Consider the following 24,443-nt stretch of genomic DNA (forward strand, 5'->3'; position numbering starts at 1 on the left):
CCAGCCCAGGAAAGTTTCCTTAATTGGAGCCTCTGTCTCCAAACACCCTTTTCTCTACTACTCATACCACTCATATAACTTGTCTCCAGTCCCCAGCTACAGCACAGGAACCAGCCACATACACCTTCTGCAGTACTTAATACTGGGCTATGTTCATGGCCAGGAGTGGTGGGGTTGAAATCCTAAAAAAAATGTGCGTTTCCATTTAACCTCTGTCCTGAACATAAACTGAGCCTCTTGTTCCTCTTGAACCTAAGCAGTTTAGTAATAATACATGTGAAAGCCAACAAAGGTTCACTGGCAAGGAACCAGGGTCATCTCATTCTGCCATAAAGTTCTCACTAAGGAAAAGAAAGTGAGGGTGCATAGTGAAATGAAGGGGGTGTCAGAAGGGTTATGACTCTATTAAATAATTGGGGAAAAAGAAAGATGAGAGTCTTGGATACAGAAAGGCTTGGTGATGAAATATATCTGAATTCTGGCTTCCTTACCTTTTCAATAAATACATTATATGTGAATGATATAATTAAGTATGTATAATATATGATGAAAGTTACCATAGCCTGGCAGGAGGCTGTTGTTGCAAGCCAGAGATAAATTTTAGAAAATACCTTAGAAATCAGTTATGTCTCAACAACTCCATCCACTCAGAAACTAGTCATTCTCTACCCCCCAACACGCAGGCACACACAGCCTCAATTCACTGACACCTTTTACCTCTGGTTTATGGGGAAAAAAATAATTAAGCTTGGTTTTAAAATCTCTCTGTGGGGCAGTGCGGGTGGCCCAGCGGTTTAGCGCCGCCTTCAGTCTGGGGCGTGATTCCGGAGATCTGGGATCAAGTCCCGCATCAGGCTCCCTGCATTGAGCCTGCTTCTCCCTCTGCCTCTCTCTCTCTCTCTCTCTCTGTGTGTCTCTATGAATAAATAAAATCTTTAAAAAAATAAATATCTCTGTGCCACTTTAAATAGTTACGATTCTGACCAACGCACTTAACTACTCCTTGCTTCAGTTTCTTTATCCATAAAATGCAGAGAATCTTGAAAGTAGTTTCCAGTCTCACAGTTTTAACACTCCTACATCCCAATGAAAGGACTGAAACGTGCATCAAGGAATCAAAGGTTGCTATATCCAACTCAAGAGTGAATTTAACTTGTGGCTCCACTAGCCAGTATGCTTGTTAAACCCCAGACCTCCCCATGTGAGGGTGCTGTGTATTGGCAGAAGCATGACAAGGGGAGGTAGCATCATGTCTGATGAGGGGGGCTGTCTGAGTTGGCTGCAATATTCTGCTAAGCACACCTTCTGCCACTGAGCTACACCACTGGTGCCCTTGGCTGCCATATTCTGAAGGGGCAGAAAGAGCCTAGGTGAAGAACAAGCATGGACACACCTGTTCCTTAGAGTCAAATGATTTTTAGTTCTAGCCAGCCTATCCAAACCTTCCCACTGGCATCAATAACAAACAAAACAAACAAAGCTAAGGCAATAACCTTCAAATTCCACTTATCTTGTCTCAATGACTTTGTAAGTAGCAAAGTCAGCCAAAGGCCAGAAGCGGGAACCAGAAGAATGAAGCTGGACAGTCATAAAGGAGCACATATTCTTAGCACATTTACTTATCAAAAATGTGGTCAGCCTGAAAGAAAACAATGATGTGGCATGTGGCTACTGCACCAAACAGAAGCCTCAGAGTTATAAGGCTCAAGGGTCAGAGAGCTGAAGATGCAATGAAGGGGTCTGTGGCCAAGAGGTTTAAGACCAAACGGAAAGCTCAGAGTCAGGTGAGTACCCAAAACATGATGTCTGCTAGGTGCTCAAGCCTGCATATAAGGTTGGTGTCACCAAGAGGAGAACATAAGGCATAATATGAGGACATCCACAGAATCCACTCCTTGTGTCGGTATGAAGTAATAGAACACAAAACACATTTAACACAGAGAATGTACCCACTGGTGTTAGTTTAAAAAACAAAACAAAACAAAATCACCAAGAAAAAGCATTTGTGTATGACGTAGGTTTTACCACTTCCAATAAGGGAACTGATGTGGAATGATAAAACAGAAGTCCCTGGACTTGAGAATTTACTGCATGAGGTCCCTTCTGACAAAAGTAGGCAAAAATAAACCACCACAACCAAGAAATACCATACAAACCCCAATTTCAATAATTAACAAATAAGAGAAAATGAAAAGTCAGCTACCTTTCAAAATCTGAGGAAATAAAATAATATCCTATTCTCCCTATCTCTGAGGACAAGGATCATTTTGTCCTATTTTAAAAATTTTATTATCTTTTAAGTTTTTATTTGTTTTTATTTTTTTATTAAGTTTTTATTTGAATCACTCAATGCTCATCACAAGTGCCCTCCTTAACACCATGACCTGTTTCCCCCATTTCCCTATCCCCTTCCCTCTGGTAACCATCACTGTTTTCTGTTGTTAAGAGTCTTTTTTTTTTGTTTGTCTCTCTTTTTTCCATTACTCCTTTGTTTCTTAAATGGATAAGGATCATTTTATAAAAATAGTACTGCAAGGACAATGAATTATGTGCTACAGTACAGAATAAGAATGCTGAAAAAAAAAAAAAAAAAGAATGCTGGAACTCCTCTAACTTAATCTTCTATTTTGAAGAAGAGCAAATGGGATCTAGAGGGGGGGAAATGCAGTGGTTTGCCTGAGATTAAATGGTGAGTGAATGGAAACATCACATGGAAGATGCCCAGTTTTTGACTGCCAGTCTTCCCACACCACTGAGCAAAACATCTTAGTCACTAGATGCCTCTCCTTTTCATGGTTTCTTTTTATTCAGTGAAGACAAGTACCACAGGCTTTAGTTCACAATTATAATTTACCTTGTTGTGATCAATTCAAAACTTCCAAATTAATATACAATGTGTATATGCATATGTGTCTGGGGTGCAAAGCAAACCTGAAATAAAGCTTGAGAAAAAGAAGCAATGCAGTTAATTTTAGTGCCTACTTTAAACCTTCATCATGGTCTTGTTTTGTCTTAATTATGCAAAGAATGAGGAAGGTCTGAATAACTTCTTCCTTAGCAATCTTTGGTTATTAGTTTCCCATTCTTAAGAGAACTTAAACTTGTTTTTGTGTAGTGCCTCAACACTGTGAGCTTCTCTTCATGGTGCTTCTGAATAGGCAGGCAGGTCCTGCTTCAATAAGAAAAAGTGGAGATCAGAGACTTTTACACAGGGAAGGAGAAAGAGTGGCTTAGAGTTTGATTAAGCTTGTGCTTTTATAACACATACCACGAAATAAATCACATGGAACAAGAATTACTGGGTTTAAAGATTTCCAAAAGACATGAATGGCACCTGGGGAAAACCTAGTACAAAATTATTAGTAAAATCTAAGGATAGTTCTGTCAGTGCTCTGGTGTGATTCAGAATTAAAGACATGGCTTCACTCAAAGAATGCACATTCACCCACAAGATATAACTGTAGCAAGGAACTCAAACCTCCCTCAGCCACTGTGCTATCTTATCAAGTTGGTGGATGAAGAACATACAAGAAGTCTTAAAAGGCTGAGCATGTCTAGGCAAAAATAAATATACTTAAGAACCAGAAGGCTTCAATTCTAGACTCAGCTGCCATTGGAATGCCTTTCCTCTAGGTTCTACTTATTGCTATAGAACTCACTTCATGGGATCCCTTAGTGGCTCAGCAGTGCCTGCCTTTGGCCCAGGGCATGATCCTGGAGTCCCGGGATTGAGTCCCACATCAGGCTCCTGGCATGGAGCTTGCTTCTCCCTCTGTCTGTGTCTCTCACGAATAAATAAATAAAATCTTAAAAAAAAAAAACAAAAAACAAACAAACAAACAAAAAAAACAAAAAAACCTCACTTCAATGTCACCTCTGTGAAGTCTCCAAGACCCTACCCCCAAGCTGACTCATGCATGTTTTTAGTAACATATACTTGCTCTACCCCGTCTTAGGATTCAGCAACTATACCATAATCTTTTACTTATGTGCCTTTCCTGGAATTACCAGAAAGCGAGATGACCAGTCCATCTTTGCCATCAGGGTGTCCAGCAGTTGGATACACATTAAGTAGGCTGTCAGTAAAGTTCTCTCAGTGGAAGGATGAATGGATTCCTTTTATATGGACTCCGTATCATTTGACCTGACCTTTCCCATCATTAAACTAATCTAGAGAGGTTCTGGAAGGTCCTTTGGGTTAAAGACTTATGTTCCATTCTGAGTCTAAGGAAAGTGCATAGATTCCCATGTGTCTGGTCCAGAGGTAATTTCTAAGGCTCTTTTTATCAGACCATATAATGACATGTCTAGCCCCCAAGCGTGTTGGCACAGCTTGAAGGTCTCTGATCTCAGCAGATGCACTGGCAGATGTTTCTGTTTTTGCCTGTGCCTTGAGCTAGTATTCAACCTGTTTAGGGCCTTGGTTTTGATATGTTCCACAACTGGTTTCTCTGCATCTTTCCTATTGGTTACCAAGGCAACAAAGTACTTTCCAGATTGACCAAATGTTCCGTTATTGTCTCCAGGAAACAATTTCTAATAAATTATCATTATAATAACAGTCAATAATTCTACTGATTATACTCTTTATTAATAAAACCTGAGGGTATGAAGTTGCAATCTAAGTTTCTTATCTGGAAGTAAATTATGTGTTTATACACACATACATATATACAAAAACATTTCAAAGCCATATTTTACTGAACTTCAGAAACATTTCTTAGTACATGTTTAACTCGATAAAACTGATTCTCCCTAATTAAGCTTCAAAGATTGGGAAGCAAATAGGATCAAAAAACAAGCCAGCAATCTAACTTATGTGACTCCTGATAAAGATAATTCGCATTTTGGGACTCACAAAATGGAGGCCTGGCTCACATCACAAATCCGAAGTTTAAAAATCTAAGTCTGCATTTTTTGGGACATGCCTCAGTTTAAGGAAACCTGATATGCCAATCACAACCCTCTACCTCAGCGTTAGCTAGCTTACTTTACCCTAGAAAACAGGGCCTGCTAGCCTTATAAGGAAACCACTGACCTCTTGGTCATGCTGTTACATAGTGCCTCTTGTAATGCTATAAAACTCACTCTTGCCCAAAATCCATCTGGAAGAGAGCACCTCTCCTTGTTAGGCACCGTACTCCTCTAATCCGTGGATTGTTTTCCTTTGAATAAAGGACCTCAAACTCCTTACTAAATTGTACTATTTTTGTCATTTGACATCCTAAAGCATTAAAATATTTATAGATGGAAAGTCTCCCAAGAAGTAGGACTTGGAAATTCTAACCTTTTGTTCTTCTAGCATAGTACCGACCCTCCCATGGCCTCCCAGAAAAAGAAAAGAGAAGCATCCAACTAAAATAGATAATCCCACCCCTCTCGATCTCTTCCACCATAAAGTCTAAGATCCTCTGCTTATGGAGGCAACACACGGCTCCCAGGATCCTTTGAGAGCTTATATTCTTCCTCTCAATCTAATCTCAAAATGTCTCACATATCTCCCTGTTTCCCAATATGATTTATATGCCAGTCACTCCAAAATATTTGCTACTTCTCAAATATTCCATGCACTTGTACTTCACTATGCCTTTACACAGTCTATTCCCTAGAACGCTTTACTTGACTTGGCTCCATAAACTCATAGGTCACTAGAACTTGTCTTATGGAACTTCTTTCACTAGAGTAAATTATCTGTTTATGTGTTTATCTTCCTATTCTATAATCCCTGAGTAGAGAATGTTTCATTAATCTACCCTTAGAATGTGGGAGTAATGTTACCCAGTGTCTATTGAATAAATGGACTAAATACTAAAAAGTCCAAATTATGTTGAGTGTCCACTATTTACAAAGCAATAGGCAATGTTTGTGTGACAATTAGATTTCTGTCTAAACTTATGCAAATTACCATCATTGTTAAACAGTTTGAAAACTAACAATTTCAATCTGCTCACAGGTGAAGTGACCTGTTCCAATGTCTGAGGTTAAAATACAGGGTAAGGAAAATAAAGGAAAGACCTCTTTATTATCCACTTCATATTTTACTTTATAAAGGAAAGACCTCTTTATTATCCACTTCATATTTTACTTTATCTTATTATTATTATTTTTTAAGATTTTATTTTTCAGGGGCAGCCTGGGTGGCTCAGTGGTTTAGCACCGCCTTCGGCCCAAGGTGTGATCCTGGAGACCCGGGATCGAGTCCCACGTCAGGCTCCCTGCATGGAGCCTGTTTCCCCCTCTGCCTGTGTCTCTGCCTCTCTCTGTGTCTCTCATGAATAAATAAATAAAATCTTAAAAAAAAAAAAAGATTTTATTTTTCAGTATCTCTATACCCAGTGTGGGGCTCAAACTTCTAACCCCCTAATCAAGAACTGCCTGCACTACCAACTGAGCCAGCCAGATTCATCTGCCCACTTCATTTTTTTTTTCACTTCATATTTTAAAGAAGGAAATATATCCACAACATCAAGAATCAGGAGCTAAATTGTTTATCATTTGTTTTCTGAATCCTCCAATGCTACTGTCACCAGAAGATAAAAGTGACCAGCGAGGGGAGTGTGAGGGAAAGAACCTCATTTTTAAGTAGAAAAATTAACATTTGCTGGACTCATCTCAAAGAATATTCACATGCACTGGTCAAATGAGGCAAACAGTAGCCCAGGGCTCTTTGAGGGTTAAAAGAGTTTAAGACAATGCTGAGTTTCAAAAAATGGTAGCTACGTTGAGTTGTATGAATTTCCCATTACAGTTCTTTAATATATAGCTGTTTTTTAAAAAGCCAGGGAATGAACAGGTAAGTGGGAAGAAAGCAGAAAAAAAAGAGGTATTACCAAAGATACTTCTCCGGTTGTAAAATTGTAGCAAGTTTTAAGATTACAAATGTTTTTTTCATCTGCTGAGCATATTTTATTTATGAAACTGTTAAATCTGGGGTTTATAAATTACTTTGAGTTTCATGCCAAGAGAACTTCCCACCATAAACTGACATTCCCAGCTGTTGAAAGAAGGGCTCAGGCAAAATGAAGAAAAAGAAATGAAGCCAGGAAAAAGGAGACCAGGCTCTAACTATGGCAAAGGGAAGGGCCTGTCTACAGGGATCTGTGGTGACTGTCACCCTCACAGCATATGCCAAGTGCACTGTCACTCACAGCTCTACCTGGCTGCCAGGGAAGCAACTGGTGTGAAGCAACAGCACAGACTTGAGTCCAGCAGAGGGTCGTCTTTTCACATCTGCTCTTCCATTCACAAAAAACAGTCCCACAGGAAGGCCTTTTCTGCTGAGATGAGCTTCAATTTCCCCAAGTATCATGATCCTCCCTGCCTAGAACATGCTGAATATGTGAAGAAACCTTCTGCTAAAGTTGCCGTAAACTTGAGAGAAGCATGAAAACATAACAAGAGAAGAAACATTAAGAGCGTATAGTTAGCAATATATTCACTTTCCCTATTTCCAAAGAGGATAAGACTAGCAAAAGAGAATTCATTTAGGAGCACCTGGGTGGTTCAGTCAATTGAGTGGTCAACTCTTGATTTCCACTCAGGTCATGATCTAACAGATGGTGGGATCAAACCTCACGCTGGGCTCCATGCTCAGCTTGAAGTCGGCCTGGCCCTTTCCCTCTCCCCTTTCCCCACTTTTTCTTCCTCTCAAATAAATAAATAAAAGATAATTCATTTGTAATTTTTAAAATGTCATTAGGCAGCATATATATGTAAAGCTCAACACTAGTTTTTAGGGAAAATACATGAATATATCCAACAAAGTTTCTGCCTGGAGAATAAAATGTTAGAGTCAAAAGACCTAGATCCCAATCCCAAATTAACCTCTGACTCAAACTTTATGCCCTCATGATGTGTTTCCATTTCTCTACCTAAAAAAGTGCTTAGTTAGTAGAATAAAAAATATAATGACTAATTGTCAACATTCATCTGTTTCTTATTAAGAACCTAAAATTTCTAGAAGGTTCCTTTGAGGCAAGAATGAGAAAAAGCACAAGCCTTAGAATCAGAAAGTCTTGGGTTCAAATTCTACTTCTGAGACTATATTATCTGCATGACTTTAATGTAAAGAGTCTCCATTTTCTCATCTGTAAAATGGAGAGAATACTTCATAGTACAGTTATGTGTATATGACTAGCTACCTACCCATCAATAGGTAATTAGGCACAGGGTATTCACTCAGTAGATGGTAGTTGCTATCAATCACTGGCAAGCTGAGGCCAGGCAGTTAACACGAATGCTCTGAAGTGAAGAACAAAGAAAACATTTAATAAGGCCAGGTCTAGAACCAATTATGGATGAAACCTCAGAGCCTACATGACCAATGGTGGTTGAGTATGACGGGCCAATCTGCCTGGTCTCCTATCACAAATCACTATACTCCCCATTCCACTAAGTTCCCTGTCTCAGAGCCCTAGCTTGCCTAAAGCTCTATATCTGCACACTAATCTGCTTTCTGGACATGTTGGAATGAGCCTTACTAGAAACACACAAGTTATGTGTGAAGAAAACATCAAAATACCAGTGAGGGAGGAGGGCATGGAAATCTGAATGTGTGAGGTTACTGAACGTGGTGCCTTACTGTGTGGTTGGATAGAAAACCTCACCATACAAGACATCACCTCTTGGGTACCTGGGTGGGTTGGTCAGCTAAGCATTTGCCTTCTGTTCAGGTCATGATCCCAGGGACCCAGGATCAAGCCCTACATCAGGATCCCTGCTCAGCGGGGAGTCTGCTTCTTCCTCTGCCTCCGTCCCTCCTCCCTACTCATGCTCTCTCTCAAATAAATAAATAAATAAAATCTTAGAAAAAACAAAAAACAAAAAAAACCCTCCAAGAAACCAAGACCTCACCTCTCCCTAGGATAACCGACACATTTAATGTGATTCAAAGAAAAAGGCTGACTGGATTTTTATTTATTTTTTACAAAACTACATAATTCTCAATTTTATATGTAGTAATGAACAGGCAGGAAGAGTCAAGAAAACTCTACAAAACAGTAATAAGGTGAGAAGTGGGACTAGACCTATTAAATATGAAAATATATGATTATGCCACACTGTGCTACTGAAGCTTCAATGGAAAGACCAATGGATCCGGAAATAGACCAAACACACACAGGATTATACAGCATGACAACAGTGGCACTTCAGCAGGAGACAGATTAGACACCGGTTGATAGATGACCAAGTAATCCTACGTCATATCTCATAAACGACACAGACACACACACACACACAGTCAATTCTACACTGATCAAAGATTCAAATGTGAAAAAATAAAAATAAAAATTATTTTTATAAACTCAGAGTAGGAATGGATGGATGCTTAACTGACTGAGCCACTCAGGCACCCCTAAATAAATTCTCTTTTGCTAGTCTTATCCTCTTTGGAAATAAGGGAAGTGAATATATTGCTAACCATATGGTCTTTTATAAACTTGATAATACACAAAGAAGTCACTTAATAAGTAAAACAATAAATCTATGCCAAGAAATAAATGTTCACCTATAAGATCAGCACACCTAAAAAAAGTATGCATCAGTGGAGAAAGTACAAAGAGGCTAATACGCATATTTGCAAGGGTGAGTACATCTCCATGGCCCTATGGGGGACACTGTGGCAACACCTGAAAAAATTACTAATACACAGTCTTCAAACCATAGAGTCTACTCCAGGGTCCCTTTTAATTACACGGATGTACTAGTATAAGTATGACATTCTATATATACAAGAACAGTCTATGTACTTTGTTTCTAATAAAGAAAAACTAACAAACACCTAAATGTCTACCAATAAAGAAGTGGTAAAGTCATTAGGTTATATCCACATGATTAAAATACTGTATACAGCTATTAAGTAAGAATGAGGGGCCCTTCTTTGTACTGATTTGTAAAGATCTGTAAAATAATTGTTAAATTTACAAAGCAAGGCACACCCCAATATGTATGATGTCTCATCTGTATAAAATCCAGAAATATATATATCATTGCTACCTTATGCATAAATTCTCTGAAAGGATGTAAAAGACACGGTTATAATGGGGTGTCTCTCGAGAAAATTTGGATGGGGATTGATGGAGGGAGGCAGATTTACATTTAAGTGCATATCCGTTCATACCATGGGAATGAACTGATTCAAAATTACTTAAAAAAAAAATTATCTATGAAGAAAAGAATAGATTATCCTTAGGGGAGAGGTGTGATAGAATTATACAAGAAAAAACAAATTTTTTCCTGAAATCCACCATTCTCTCCTCAGCCACTCTGCAAGGCTGCCCCTAACATGTAGTCTCTCAGCTTGGCCCAACCAAGGAAGGGCCGTAAAAGTTCTGAAACTTCTGCTTTGCTCACTCAAGAATCAAAACAAATCCTCTTGCTACATTTCTTTGGAAATACTGAGCAAAAAGAAATGGCTAGCGTTCAGAAAATTTATTATGTTACCCTTGGTATCACTGTTGAAACTGAAGAACCAGTCTAAAAACTAAAACTAAAGAACTGGATAGAACACTGGAAATCCTAATGAAGGCTGGAAAGCCCTCTAACATATGACTTCATTTTCTGCCTTGGCAATAGGGTAGCTAATAGAAGATAAAAACAGAAAAGATGAGAATATCTTACACAGATAACGACCTTTAGTATTCTCTACTTACACAGCACGTATTCTTTACTGGGTACAAATTCATGCAAAGCACAAACTTTCCCCAAAACGACAAGTCTGTATCATGCAACACATCATCCCTTGACGAAGCCTGTCCAAAACCCTAAGGCCAACCAGTGTTTTTGTTTTGTTTTGTTTTGTTTTTAAATTCTGGAGTTAGTAGCTGCATCATGCAAGGTGAGAAACAGCATCATCTGAAGCTGAAAACCTCAAAGGCTAGGAAACATTTTTTGAAGGTTAAGCTGAGGGAAGCCATGATTAGATGTATACTTTTTAGGAAAAAAAGAAAGAAAACATTTCTAAATCTCGAAGGAGTCATCTTTCTCAATCTCATTCCAATTATTTGAGGAGATGCAAAAGGGCAAAAATATGAGGATTCCCACACTGGCAAGTTTTATAAACTTGTCCGACGATGCAGGCTGTCTCATGGCCAAAGACTATGCCCCAAACTCTGCCTGACATGCAACTGTGGCCAATGGCCGTGAAAAACAAACTGGTAGATGTGGCTGCATCACTGAGAGATCATTTCCCACTTTTAGAAATGCAAAGTCTGTGCCTAGCAATGTTGGTTGGAAGTTAGTTACCGTGTCCTCTTTGGGGAAGACCATTTTCACTGACTAAGGGCAATTTGGATATTCAGTACCACCAGCACAAGCTACAAATATATACAGACAAGAAAATAAATCCCACACATACAGCTGGACCTGAAATGTTTTCTTTCCTCCTGTGAACCCTTATACAAAATAATGATTAAATCTGACTGTAAGCTTTACACACAGGAGCCACATATACGTATGGTGTTTTCTTTTTAAATTTAAGAATAGTGGATTGTTATAGGACTTCCGCTAAACAATTTATTGTTTGAAATTCAACTTCCCCTCAAACTCAAGGTTCAGTGCTAGGTAAAAAGGCATGCAACCAAGTCACCAGCCTCTCAAGCTGGACACAGGACATGCCTTGCCTGCCAAAAACACATAATTAGCAGTTACACATTTTCATGCCAACAAACCAAGGATTAACAAGGATGATTAGAGTCTGGATGGAACCAAAGCACAAGCTCTTTGCCTTTTGGATGCTGACTCAAAAGCCACAAGCACACACATTTCCCATGGCAGTGTCATACCGCTGGTCTTCAGTTGCTTGGATCTCTCTCGTTCCTGGACTGTAGACTTTGGCAGAAGTGGAGTAAGGCCTCGAGACTTGGTCGGTCTCATGTAGCCCTTCATGGGTTCTGCCATTCTGCTTTTATCTTCTTTCTTCCCTTCTGGTGCCTTTGGCTCAGACTTTTCAGTTACTTTGTCAGGTGCCTCCGAGATCTTATCTTTGGGTTTTGGGAGTTCAGGATGCTTGGAAGTAGTCACTACTAATAAGTTCTCTACCACCTGCAATGGAGTAGCTGCAGCTCTGCCATCTAAGAAATCTGACTGGAATTCTGGTGTTGCCATGGAAGTTTGTTCTGAATCAGTGATTTTAGAAGCCGGGCTAACTTCTTCCACTTTATTTTTTTCACTTTTTGGAGGCAACAGGGCCCTATCTACCTCCTTATTCAAACTGTCTGGGTCCTTGGATTCTCGACTGTCAGCATTTTGGTCCTCACAGAAATTGGGCTTTTGTGCTTTGTCTCCTAGTAAGTCAGGAATCTGAATGGGGGCAGAACCTTCCTCAGACTCTTTCTTTTTGTTAACTGGGTGTGTTGGAAAACTATTCCCATCTGCACATGTTTCCAAGACTCTGACCTCACCTGGTAGGCTTTGGTCTTCAACTGACACTCCAGAAAGAAGGTGTCCCTTTGCGAGCTCTGGGATTTTCTCTATCAAATGCTTCGATGCACCACTGGGTACTGACTCAGATCCTCCTAGCACATGTCCTCCATCCATTCCTGCTTCATTTTTTATGGGATCAGCAAACTCACCTTTATTCTTAAAACAGTTCCCTCCCTGGCAGTTAACTGTTTCTATGGCTGCTGTAAAAGTGAGGGCAACTCCTCCTCCTGTGCTTGCAGAAAGTGCAACAGCAGAGGGGGACTTGGGTCTTTCTTGATCTGGGACTCCACCTTTGCTGCAATTATCTACTGCTAATAATTTGGGTATCTGGGCCAGAGTGGTCTCTTGCTCACTTTCTGCCAAGATATTTGGAAAAGAATCAGCCTCTTTTACTGTTTGAGAAGCAGGAGTGGGCAGTCCTTCACAGGCTGCTGACTCCAGAGCCTCTGGAGGGGCTGACTTATTCATCAACCCTGGGAGTGTTCTGGGGCAGGTAAATGTGATATTTCTATTTTCGTCCACATAGCCCATTCCTTCAGTTCTGTGGTCCCCTGTGGTTTCCATGGGAACATGTATTTTTGATGCATCTATCGTATTCTCCAGAAGATGCTTCTCGGGGAAACTATTTTTAACCTTTTTGCTTTTTCCATCATTGCTCCTTTTATTTGGTTTGTCAGCCACTGCAGCATGTCCCTTGGCTGCATCTGTCTTGTTCTCTGCAGACAGAGCTGAAGGAACAAATCCTGCCCCCTGGGTTTGGCTTTGGCAGCTCACATCTGTCACCTTGGTATCGGGTTCAAAAACAGCAGAGTCCTTCACTATGTTTGTCTTGTTCCCACCAAGAGCCCCAAGCTCAAAAGAATTAACCTCATCATTCCTCCCCTTTTGGTCACCTACTTCCACTGTGGGAATAGCTGATGTATTTGAGGACAAAAGATCATGATTTAAGGGGAAAATGCAGCCTAAGTCCTTGTTTTGATGAGGAGTACTACCAGCATCTCTATCCTTCTCTACAAAAGGTGGGTTGGGGGTTTCCTCCTTGCACCCCATTCTAGCAGGCTGGGTGAAAGAATTGTTTTTGAACTTTTTGGTTTTGCCCTCATTACTCCTTTTTTTAGGCTTTTCAGAAATCCAGGGAGCTGCCTCACCACTCACCCAAGGACACTTTCCTTCCTTGTCCTGGTTACTGACACCCATATCTCTTTCTGTCCTAGTGCTGGAAGTCGTGCCTGACCCACTTCCCAAAGGAATCAACATGTGCGAAGTGCTGGCCCCCCACACGTCAGCTATCTCTGTAGGCTCCCCCATCACCATTGCCTCAGTGAGACTCACTATGGTCCCTGACTGCTTTGAAGAAACCAGTTCCTCACTCTTCTCCCCAGAAGTCACTCTTTCAGTTTTAGGGGCTGGCTCACTTGCTGCAAGAACAGCTGGGCCATCCTTCCAGCTGTCCAGAAGAAATGGTGGCTCAGATCTTGCTCTTCCCTTCCCAGAACTGGCTCTCACTTTCCCAGAACCTGCCCTTCCCTTCCTGCTTCTGCCATCCCCTGCCATTCTCTGAACAGGCTCCCTCTCTGGCCCAAGCATCTGAACTGCCACCTCATCCTGCAACTGCCTAGAAGCCAAGGTGCCCACCTCTTGGCTTAGCTTGGGAAAAGCTTCCTTTGTTAGTTCTTTAATCTCTTTAGCTCCTTCAGAAAACCCTGTCTGTCTGTCCTTTTGCAACGTAGTGACTTTACCTTCATCATCCCCTTCTTTTAGACTACTTCCTAATGAGGAAGTTGCTGGCCAAGTGGGTGCCAGGTGAGGCAGTTCTTCTGCCTCTGTGGGTTTTGAAGACCCCCTCACAGCTTCTTGGTCTGAGAGAGGAGAGCAACCCTCTTTGGGTGTGATCTCCAAAGGAATTTCTACTTTGTGTGCAGAAACTTGTTTTGGGGGTCCTTTCAGATCAGGTAAGCCTACTGTTTGGCTTTCATCCACGGGGGTTTTCAGGTGGGGTGCGGGCCCTGGTTGGCCTTCACCTGGCTGCAGCCATTTCTGGCCCCGGCCCAGGGGTACTGACTGGCTACCACTGACCTCTGCTTCTACTCCTGGCTCGGGCTGAGACCTTCCTGCAGTTTTCAGGGGTTCTTGCAAAGGACACGAAGGAATGCTGACACTTTCTGAGACAAAGTTCTCAGCTACCAGCTTCGTGGCTCTGGACTCCACTTCACATTCCTTTTTGAAGTTTCCTCTGGATGCCAGTCCATATTCCATGCCCATAGCAGTAGGCAGGCTGGGAGGAACACCTGACTTCTGTGGGTCTACTGCAAAGGGATGACCTTTACGGTCATCTGCACTGTCGTCATCCCAAGGTCCCCCAGCCCGGACTTGAGGATATCTCTTTTGCTTTGGTTTCTTCTTTTTTTTCTTCATCATCATTGGTGCACTATTTATATCCCAGGCCTCCCTGCCAAGATCTCGCTTGGGTTCAAAGAAGTCAACATGAACAGTTTTCCTTTGGCTCCCCAGCTCACCACAGGAAGACGAACCAGAGACCCAACCCAACTCAGACAAAGAGCAGGTGCCCAGCCCGGGATCAAGAGTCTTCCGTGGAGAAGAGACTCCCAGCAGCTCAGAAGGGACCCTGGCAGGCCTGGGCCGAGTGGACCTGCGGTCACTGGGTCTGCACACTTGTTTGTCTTGTGTGGGAGGGGTACCTGTAATACATGAAGTTGGCCAAAATTCCAAACAAAAAACTTCTTGTTATTGTTTAAAAAAAAAAAAAAAAAAAGGTCCATTTAACTGACTTAACTGACTCAGTTAAGTCTATTTCACCAACCCACATACTAATTCATTTAGGAAAATAGTTTTTTCTAAAATATTTCTTACCCTTAACTGGGATTAGCAAATATTTAACAAAGATCATCACCTCAGGTAAAGAAAAAAAAATTCAAACCGAGATCTTCCAACCTTCTATAATAAGTAGTGCCTGTAAATCTCATCAGCTACTTACTTATATTTATCATTATTTTTAATTGGTACATAATCCTCAGTTCTGCAACAAGATGGTAAGCTCCTGCCTCTTTTTGCTGACATGTGTTAATCAACTGAATGAAATACATATGATTTTGTGCAGAATTTATAATTCTAAGAGTCTGTCACTAATATTATACTTGTCAAGCTAACCAGATCAACTCTGGGAAACAGACCAGGAGGCCAGACTTATGCTACTGGGGGGGAGAAGGAGGAAGAAGAAAAAAGAGACTGAATTAGTTATTTTGGCTAAAGAAAAATCTTCATCATTCCAGAACCAAAGCCTCCTACTTTGAAAGACAAATGTGTTAGATTTCAATGTTCTGTTCCTAAATGTACTTCCCGAAAGATAGAAAAATATACATAACGCCCAGAAGGGTAATGAATTAGAACAGTTAGGATAAGTATCCTTGGAAAAGTTTCAAGAAATCAAGTTGTCCAACCTCTTATCTCCAAGTCAATGCAGCATGGATTCAAGATTCTGGGAAGAGACTCACTAAGAGCAGGTGTAGGATAGCTCTTGTCAAGCCTGATCCAATGAAATGACTTCAGAGAACATTAAAACACTTCAATAGTATTTTCTGTTCTTGTTTTTACCCTCTAATGTCCTACAAATCCAATCCTTTATTTAACATCTCAGGTCAATTACTGCTTCTTTCAAGAAAGTGCTAGGTTTTAGTACCCCACAACACTTATAACATTTAATTTGGCAACCAACCAGCTATTTAAGGCTATCTCTTAATACTATTTTATTGAATTATTATATGAATCTTTGGCTACAAAGTTCATGCCTGGCAACTTTCCTCACCATCCAGGCTATGATGTAACAACACAAGGGCAAGGACCCAGAGTTAAATATCTATATCCCTTAGCATGGTATATTTTGTATACAATAAGGATTTGATAAATCTTTATTGATATGCTGAGTCACTAAGGCAACATTAAAAAAAATCACTTTATTTAGCTCCTACTTGGGGCTAGACAGTATGTAAGCACTTTAGCATCTCAGTGAAATAAGTCACAGTCCCTGCCCTCGAGTTTACATTCTAATCAGTCACAGAAAAGCAAGCAGAGAATCATTAAGTTGATAATCATACATACATGCTTTGACTTTTATCTAAGACATGCCATCTTAAAGTTCATTGAATGATGGAACTCCAAGTTAGAAAGTACCTTGGAGCAGTGCCTCTCAAAGTTTAGTGTGTATAAGAATTGTCTGGAGAACTTATTAAAATGCTTATGAAGGTCTGAGGTGGAATCGAGGACGATGCATTTGTAATAGGCTCCCTAGCAATGCAGATGCTGTTGGGTCATAAAACACACTGTATCTAACACGGGCTTATTAGCAAAGGTTTACAGAACATTTGACCAACGTATTCCTCATATAGCTGAATAAATGGAGATACAGGGAAGTTAAATAACCTACTCAAGACCACACAGCATATAATATTGAACAGTTGAACTGGGCTAAAATTTAGATGTCTTGGGACACCTGGTGGGTCAGTGGTTGAGTGTCCTGGGATCGAGTCCCACATCAGGCTCCCTGCAGGGACCCTGCTTCTCCCTCTGCCTATGTCTCTGCCTCTCTCTCTGTCTCTCATGAATAAATAAATTAAAAATCTTAAAAAAAAATTTAGATGTCTTGAGTTGATATAGTAATAATTTAAAAATATGTAAAAACAAAAACAAAAACAAAAAGCTATGTAACCAGCTGACCTTATGCCCAAACAAGACAAAAATCTATCTAAGAAAGAGAATGGACTTCATAAACGATACTGCTAATTACTATCACAAAAACTAAGAACAGCATCCATCACCACCAACCCATTGCTCCCAGTTGAAGCAGTTTCAAAGATTCCACTTGGTATCCCTAACTTACCTGAGATCTCTGAAGAAAGTTCAGGAGGTTGGCTACTGAATGGTTTCTTTTGCTTTTGTTTCTCTAACACAGAATCATCATCTGTTGGCAAGTTGTACTTCTGGCCCATGGCTGGGACTGGTTCTAAGCGTAACAGTAAATACCACAGATTTTAGAGCAGCACTACTTAAGCTCTTTCTCCACCTTTCAGAAACTGGAAGCAGGAATAGTTTTGGAGGGATTGAGGGAGGGATGCTCCTCTGAGGGCAGCAGACAGATAGCTAGAGTGGTAGGTAGAAGGTGAAATTGGGAAACTTTTTGTCTTAAATAGAAAAAATATCAAATATTTGGATATTGGTGGGAATGATTCAATGGATGGGGGCAAAAACTGGTGAGAGGCAGGAAAGGAAGGAATGGCTAGGCTAGGGCATACTTAAGCAGGCAAGAGGATGTGGGATTAATGCAAAATAGAAAACAGCCTTATTAATGAGGCGCAGAGATGGCTTCCTTCCAGTAACAGGAGTGAGGCAGAGACTTGGAATCCAGTATATAAGCAGGTAGGGAGAGGAGATAGCAAAAGTCTCTTTTACTGAACATTTTCTTTTGTTGCTTAAATTATCAACAAGGAAAACAAATTAGCAGAGAAAGGAGGAGGGTGCTGGGAATGGGAAGAGGATGAAGGTGAGAAAGACAGTCTAGGAGAGCAGGAATGTGTATAAACTCGCAAAATACAGTGTAACAGTCTTTATATTCTCTAGTACATTTGTCCCTTACCCTTCTGGAGACTACCCCATGGGAGACAGAAATACTGAGTAAACATAAACCCGTACCTGGAGAAATGATAAAAGTAGATGCAGCTGACTGCCCCTCATCCTTGGGAGATTTTAACTGGGACGCCTTGCTTATTTCTTCCTGTGTCCATGGAGTGTCCATGTCCTTAGCTGGAACTGGTGCCACCTCTGTTTCTGAGAGTGGTGCAACATCCTTGGCGGGATTCACATTGTTGGCCAGGATCACCTCTGTCCCAGGGGGCAGAGCCACATCCTTAGTCAGGGCTACCTCTGTTTCTGGAGGCTGAGGCACATCCTTGGTCAGGGTCACTTCCGTTTCTGGTGGCACAGCCACATTCTTATCCAGGGCTACCTCTGTTTCTGGAGGTGAAACCATGTCCTTGCCCAGGGCCAACTCTGTTTCTTGGGATGGAGCCACATCCTTGCCCAGGACCATCTCTGATTCTGGGGATGGAGCCACGTCCTTCACTGGGGTCTTTTCTATATCTGGATATAGAGCAATGTCCTTGACTGTGGCCACCTTTGTTTCTGGGGGCAGTGGCACAACCTCAGTCAAGATCACCTTGGTTTCGGGAGGCAGTGCCATGTCCCCAGTTGGGGCCACCTCTGTTTCTGGGGACAAAGCCACTTCCTTGGCTGAAGGTATTTCTGTGGATGATATAACATCTTTAGCCAATGCCACTTCTATTTCTGAGAGTGATACCACACCCTTGGCTGGGGCCATCTCTCTGTCTGTGCATGGTACCGTGCCCTCATCTGGGGACAAATCCATTTTTATAGGTGGTGCTCTCTCTGCTTCTTTGAATGATAATATATCCTTGGCTAGGGCCACCTCTGTTTCTGGGGGTAGTACCACATCCTTGGCTAATGATACATCTTCTTCTGTGGACAATACGACATCCTTAACTGGAGCTTCTTCTGTTTCTCTGGGCAGTACCATGTCCTTGACTAAGGCCATATCTGACTCCATAGATGATTCTATGTCCTTAGCCTGTGTCACATCTGATTTGGGAGATACTTCCATGTCTTTAGCCAATGCCACCTCTATTTCTGTGGCTGGTGCCAGGTCCTCAGTTAGAGCCATGTCTGTTTCTCTAGATGGTGACATGTCAGCAGCCTCCAGGCCCCTCATGGTTTCCAATGCTTCTGCTGGTGCCCTCTCTTCTGCTGATGTCATTTCTACCTCTTCAGCTGGCTCTATGGGAAGTAAGTTGGAAATTTAGGACTCACCACTGTGTGCTCATAGCTCTGCATTCAAAACTTACTTTCTGAGAACACAGGAGTATCTAGATTTTGTGACCATAACACCCTAAACATAATACCCTACTCTTTCATAGTCCCGGTACTGAGAAGAACAGGATACCGAGAGAGTACATAGTAGAGAAGGAAAAGAAAAAACACAGGTTTAAAAACAGCAGCGGCCCAGGCACACAGCTATTTTAAGAATGGGAACCTGTGGCACATCTAGAAAAAAACCTCTAAGGCATAAGTCTGCACTGAATTAAAAAAAGATTTTCTGTGCCCACGAACTCCAAGTGTTGTATTTCACCCACACCTTCATTCCTTCAGCTGTGAAATCAGTAATTAAAGGAATAAAAGCATTTGTGATAGTTCTAAAATGTTTATCTATACTGCTATACACTGCTAAAAATGAAGTCTGGTGATTTAAATTATGATACTGTAACCATTAAGTGATAAAGAGGGGTTCTACCTGTGGGCTGCAGAGGCTGTGGCGTGGCCACTGGGGAAATGAAGGATTCTGAATGTGGAGAGTTTGGGGCTTCCATGGGCCACCCCTGAGGAACAACAGCTGCAGGAGAAAATGTGCCACAGGGAAACAGACCTAATATTGAAACACAAACAGATTTTTGAAACTGGGTCAGTAATGAGGGAAAAAAGGCATTTGATATTGAAAATCAGCTTTGTATACTGCCATAATGACAAAGACCTAAGGACTAATGAAAAACAAAGCAAGAGAGTTTTAAAGTAAAAATTGTTGACGTTTTTCAGGTTTTGGTAAATTGTAACCTGGCTGTCATGCCATTGGTCAGCATTAACTAGGAACCTTCTACAGCATATTGCAAGGAGTCAAAGTACCAAAGATGAAGCTCTAGCACCAAAAATATCATAACTGGCACAACACAATGTACAGTAAGGAATTGTGACTCTTGATTTCCTCATCTGTAAAATGAGATGAATGCCTTCCTCTGCAACATTACACAACAGTTTTGTGAAAATGTAAATTATTTAGAAAGAGACAAATGTAGAAGGATTATTATCATGCTGGCCTCTGTCAGACATAATAGGGGATTTAATATCACATGGTCCTTGCCATCAAGAGTATTACAATTTAGCTAGAGGGGCAAGACAAACATATATTAAATACTGTATAGGGGGCACTTGGGTGGCTTAGTTAGTTTGAGTGTCTGCCTTTGGCTTGGGTCATGATCCCGGGGTCCTGAAATCGAGCCCCGCACCAGACTCTGCTTGATGGGGAGCCTGCTTCTCCCTTCTTGCACTCCTCCTGACTTGTGCTCATTCTCTCTTGCTCATTCTCTCTCAAATAAATAAATAATCTTGAAATGTCATTTTAAAAAAAGTTTAAAAAAATACTGTATAGTATGGACTAAGTGCTCCAAGAGTTTAAGAACAACTGTGAGGATCAGAACAGCCACAGAGGCTTCAGAGGAGAAGCAAGAGCAGGAAGAGAGGAGAGAGTAGTCCATTTCAAGGACGGAGGACACTGAGCAAAGAAAAGTATGAAAATGCCAGTAGGACAAGAATGTTTCTGCAACTATCAAATCAGCTGGATTCAAATAGATCTTGCATACCAGAGAGGGAAAACAGGATTAGAGCGAACAATGGAAGAAGGATCTGGAAAGCCAGAGAAATTTAGACTTGAAGGGCAAAAAAATAGTCTTTTAAGGTCTTAATGAAAAATGAGATGATAAATATAGAACAGGGACCCAGTGACCAACGCAACAGGTATGTCTGGAATGAATTTAAAAGGGAGCAGGAAGTCTGTTAGGAGACTCCTGAGGTGGCGTAGGTATGAAGTGACAGGGGCTTCTACAGAGGAAGGCAGAGGGAGCATAAAGGAAGAGAACAAGATGCTGTAAAGAAGTCAATGGGACTAAATGACTTGCTAGCTGGCAAGCTGAAAAAAACAGGACTCAAAGCCACAATCAAAACGTCAGGTGACTACATGGATAGCATCAACATTAACTTATATGACATCTTTTCCCCTAGAGATCCTCAGTTCAAAGAGAAGTATAATTACAACATATTATTAGGCATGAGCTTTATAAATACAAAATTATAAGCATTATTGGAAGTGGGACTTATTGGCAATAGGTACTGAAGGAAACCAGAATGTCACTACAAAATATGCCTCTTTGACATAAAAATTATTTTGAACTGAAAGAAATTAGGGAGCAATAAACCTAGAAAAAGCTCCCTACTTTCTACGTAAGGGCAGGATATAAATTCTCTTTTTCTGGGAGACAGACCGTCAGCCCAGAGAGAGCACCAGAGGAACCTGCAAACAAACTTTACTCCACTGGTTCCCTCTCACGCATTTTTTACCCATAGTTTGCCACTCATGGAAGCCTAAAAACTGCATTCCTTTGTCTTGTCATTTCTTTTCTTTTCTTTTTTTTTTTTTATTTATGATAGTCACACAGAGAGAGAGAGAGAGAGAGAGAGAGAGAGAGGCAGAGACATAGACAGAGGGAGAAGCAGGCTCCATGCACTGGGAGCCCGACGTGGGATTCGATCCCGGGTCTCCAGGATTGCGCCCTGGGCCAAACAAAGGCAGGCGCTAAACCGCTGCGCCACCCAGGGATCCCTCATTTCTTTTCTTTTTTAAAAGATTTTATTTATCTATTCATGAGAGACACACACAGAGAGAGAGAGAGAGAGAGAGAGAGGCAGAGACACAGCCAGAGGGAGAAGCAGGCTCCATGCAGGGAGCCTGACATGGGACTTGATCCCGGGTCTCCAGGATCATGCCCAGGGCTGAAGGTGGGGCTAAACAGCTGAGCCACTGGGGCTGCCCTTCTTTTTTTTTTTTTTTTTTTTTAAGATTTTATTTATTCATTTGATAGCAAGAGAACACAAGTAGGAGGAGAAGAGGGAGAAGTAAGCTCCCTACTGAGCAAGAAGCCCAAAGGACCCCAGGACCCCAGGATCATGACCTGAGCTGAAGGCAGATGTCTAACCAGCTGAGCCACCCAAGCACCCCTTTCCTTTCACTTCTTTACACATTTACTGTTCTTTGTTGAAGATGCTATATAAATTTAAATTCTAAGCTACCACTTTGAGTTACTTTTCTCCCGTATGCTGGATTCTGCATGTGTTAACAAACTGTCTCCTGCTAATCTGTCTTTTTGTTAGAGTCCGAGCTAAAAACCTAAGATGGTAAGAAGTAAAGTTTCACTTCCCTCATGGTATCCTAGCCACACTCACGTTAAAAGTTATACAAAACCAGGAATAAGGATACTACTAATTGAGAAATAAGACATGTTTAATGTTTACTAAGTACCAGATGTTCTGAGAAGTGCTCTTATAAAATTCTATTTAATTGTCACCACATCTTTAAGGTAGGAACAAGCGCTGGCCCCATAGATAAAGAAATCACAGTTTAGAGAGGACATAACTTGCCTGAGGTAATGAGCTGGTATAATGTGGAGATAGAATCTGGCCCTATCCAGCCCCAGTGGCGCAGCGGTTTAGCGCCGCTTGCAGCCCAGGGTGTGATCCTGGAGACCCAGGATCGAGTTCCAAGTCAGGCTTCCTGCATGGAGCCTGCTTTTCCCTCTGCCTGTGTCTCTGCCTCTCTCTCTCTGTCTGAATTAAAAAAAAAAAAAGAATCTGGCCCTATCGTATAGTATTCAAGATCCAATGAGAGGAGGTGAGCAGACCCTGAGCAGCTCAACTGAATTCTCTCCTGAGACCAATCTAGAAAGAGCCTTGTTACAGCTAGAGCCAAAAAATATGAGTGGTTAAATTCAAAGGTGATGGGTAAAAGTCCACATTAATTGTTTGGAGTTAACCAATCAATCTAGTTGAAGAAATCATACCATAACTGTCTTGCAGGGGATCATTTCGTTCTGTAAATGCTGCAGCACTGGTTGTTCCACTGGGGAGAAAGAGAAAATCCTCCAGGCCATCATCATGGTGCATCTTAAAAGGATCTGGAATAAAGAAGGAATTTAAAACTCATTCAGTGAATATAGCTAAAAAGATTAGCATTCCTTACATTATGATGAATACTGATTGGCTACATTTGTGTCATCAATAGAAGTTAAATAAATTGAGATAATATGTGACTGAACATGGTAAAGAATATGTAATCTCATATTCTCTAAGATTTGATTATCTGAATCAGCCAACAAATAAAAAACCAAAAGCACAACTAATACTCAATTCTATAATATGTTAAGAGTTGAAAGTACAGGGATCCCTGGGTGGCGCAGCGGTTTGGCGCCTGCCTTTGGCCCAGGGCGCGATCCTGGAGACCCGGGATCGAGTCCCACGTCGGGCTCCCGGTGCATGGAGCCTGCTTCTCCCTCTGCCTGTGTCTCTGCCTCTCTCTCTCTCTCTCTGTGACTATCATGAATAAATAAAATCTTTAAAAAAAAAAAAATTTTAAAGAGTTGAAAGTACAGATATAATTAAACTTCCAATATATATTTAGACATTCATTTTAGGTTATATGGGGGGAGGGGAAGACAGCCAGACAAGTAAAGACAATACCTTATGTGGACTTTATGAAGAAAACTACTTTTAAAGAACTGTCTGAATTAAACAAGGTGAACAGCTGGCATCTTAAGAAGAGAAATAAACTCTAGAATCAGAAGTTGCCGTAAGCAAAGACACTCAAAACATCAGGGAAACTGCCTTCTTATACGAGAAAAGAGCAAAGCCAGTCACAAAGCCAGTCAGGCCAAGCAAAAATTTTGCTACTAAGGGACGCTTGCTATGATGAGCTCTGAGTGTTATATGTAAGTGATGATTCACTGAATTCTATCTCTGAAACCAGTATTACACTATATGTTAACCAACTAGAATTTAAATAAAAATTGTCCTGTGTGTTCATTGCTACTAGCACATCTACTTCCTTGAGCAGATAGATCAGCATGTATTCCAATGCAAGCAAAGGATAATCAGCCTTTAAACTGTGGATACTGTTTCCAAATTACTTTAAAGTGGCTTCCTTTCTTTTTGATCTTTAGTCATGAAATGTTCATAAGACATTTCTGCCCTGATGCAGAAATGAAATATTAAGAATGCGATGGTCAAGAGAACTTTAAGAAATGTACTAAAAGATTTGTGATTTAATCTTTCTGATATTC

General features: G+C 41.0%; 1 protein-coding gene across 13 annotated transcripts in view; it reads right to left on the reverse strand.

The window, feature by feature from the left end:
* The window catches only part of MAP4 (microtubule associated protein 4), a 139,747-nt gene that overhangs the window by 37,125 nt on the left and 78,179 nt on the right, over positions 1-24,443 (reverse strand). For 6 of the 13 annotated variants that reach the window (XM_041761900.1, XM_041761899.1, XM_041761898.1 and 3 more), the window contains exons 5-9: positions 23,169-23,282; positions 19,799-19,930; positions 18,127-19,284; positions 17,318-17,440; positions 11,784-15,122 (exon numbers count right to left, since the gene is read on the reverse strand). In XM_041761900.1, the coding sequence (XP_041617834.1) occupies positions 11,784-15,122; positions 17,318-17,440; positions 18,127-19,284; positions 19,799-19,930; positions 23,169-23,282 (4,866 nt within the window). The remainder of the gene's footprint in view (positions 1-11,783; positions 15,123-17,317; positions 17,441-18,126; positions 19,285-19,798; positions 19,931-23,168; positions 23,283-24,443) is intronic. The other 7 variants (XM_041761907.1, XM_041761906.1, XM_041761905.1 and 4 more) reach the window with 2 other exon arrangements.

This window comes from Vulpes lagopus, chromosome 7, assembly GCF_018345385.1.
Source record: "Vulpes lagopus strain Blue_001 chromosome 7, ASM1834538v1, whole genome shotgun sequence".
Lineage (NCBI taxonomy): Eukaryota > Metazoa > Chordata > Mammalia > Carnivora > Canidae > Vulpes > Vulpes lagopus.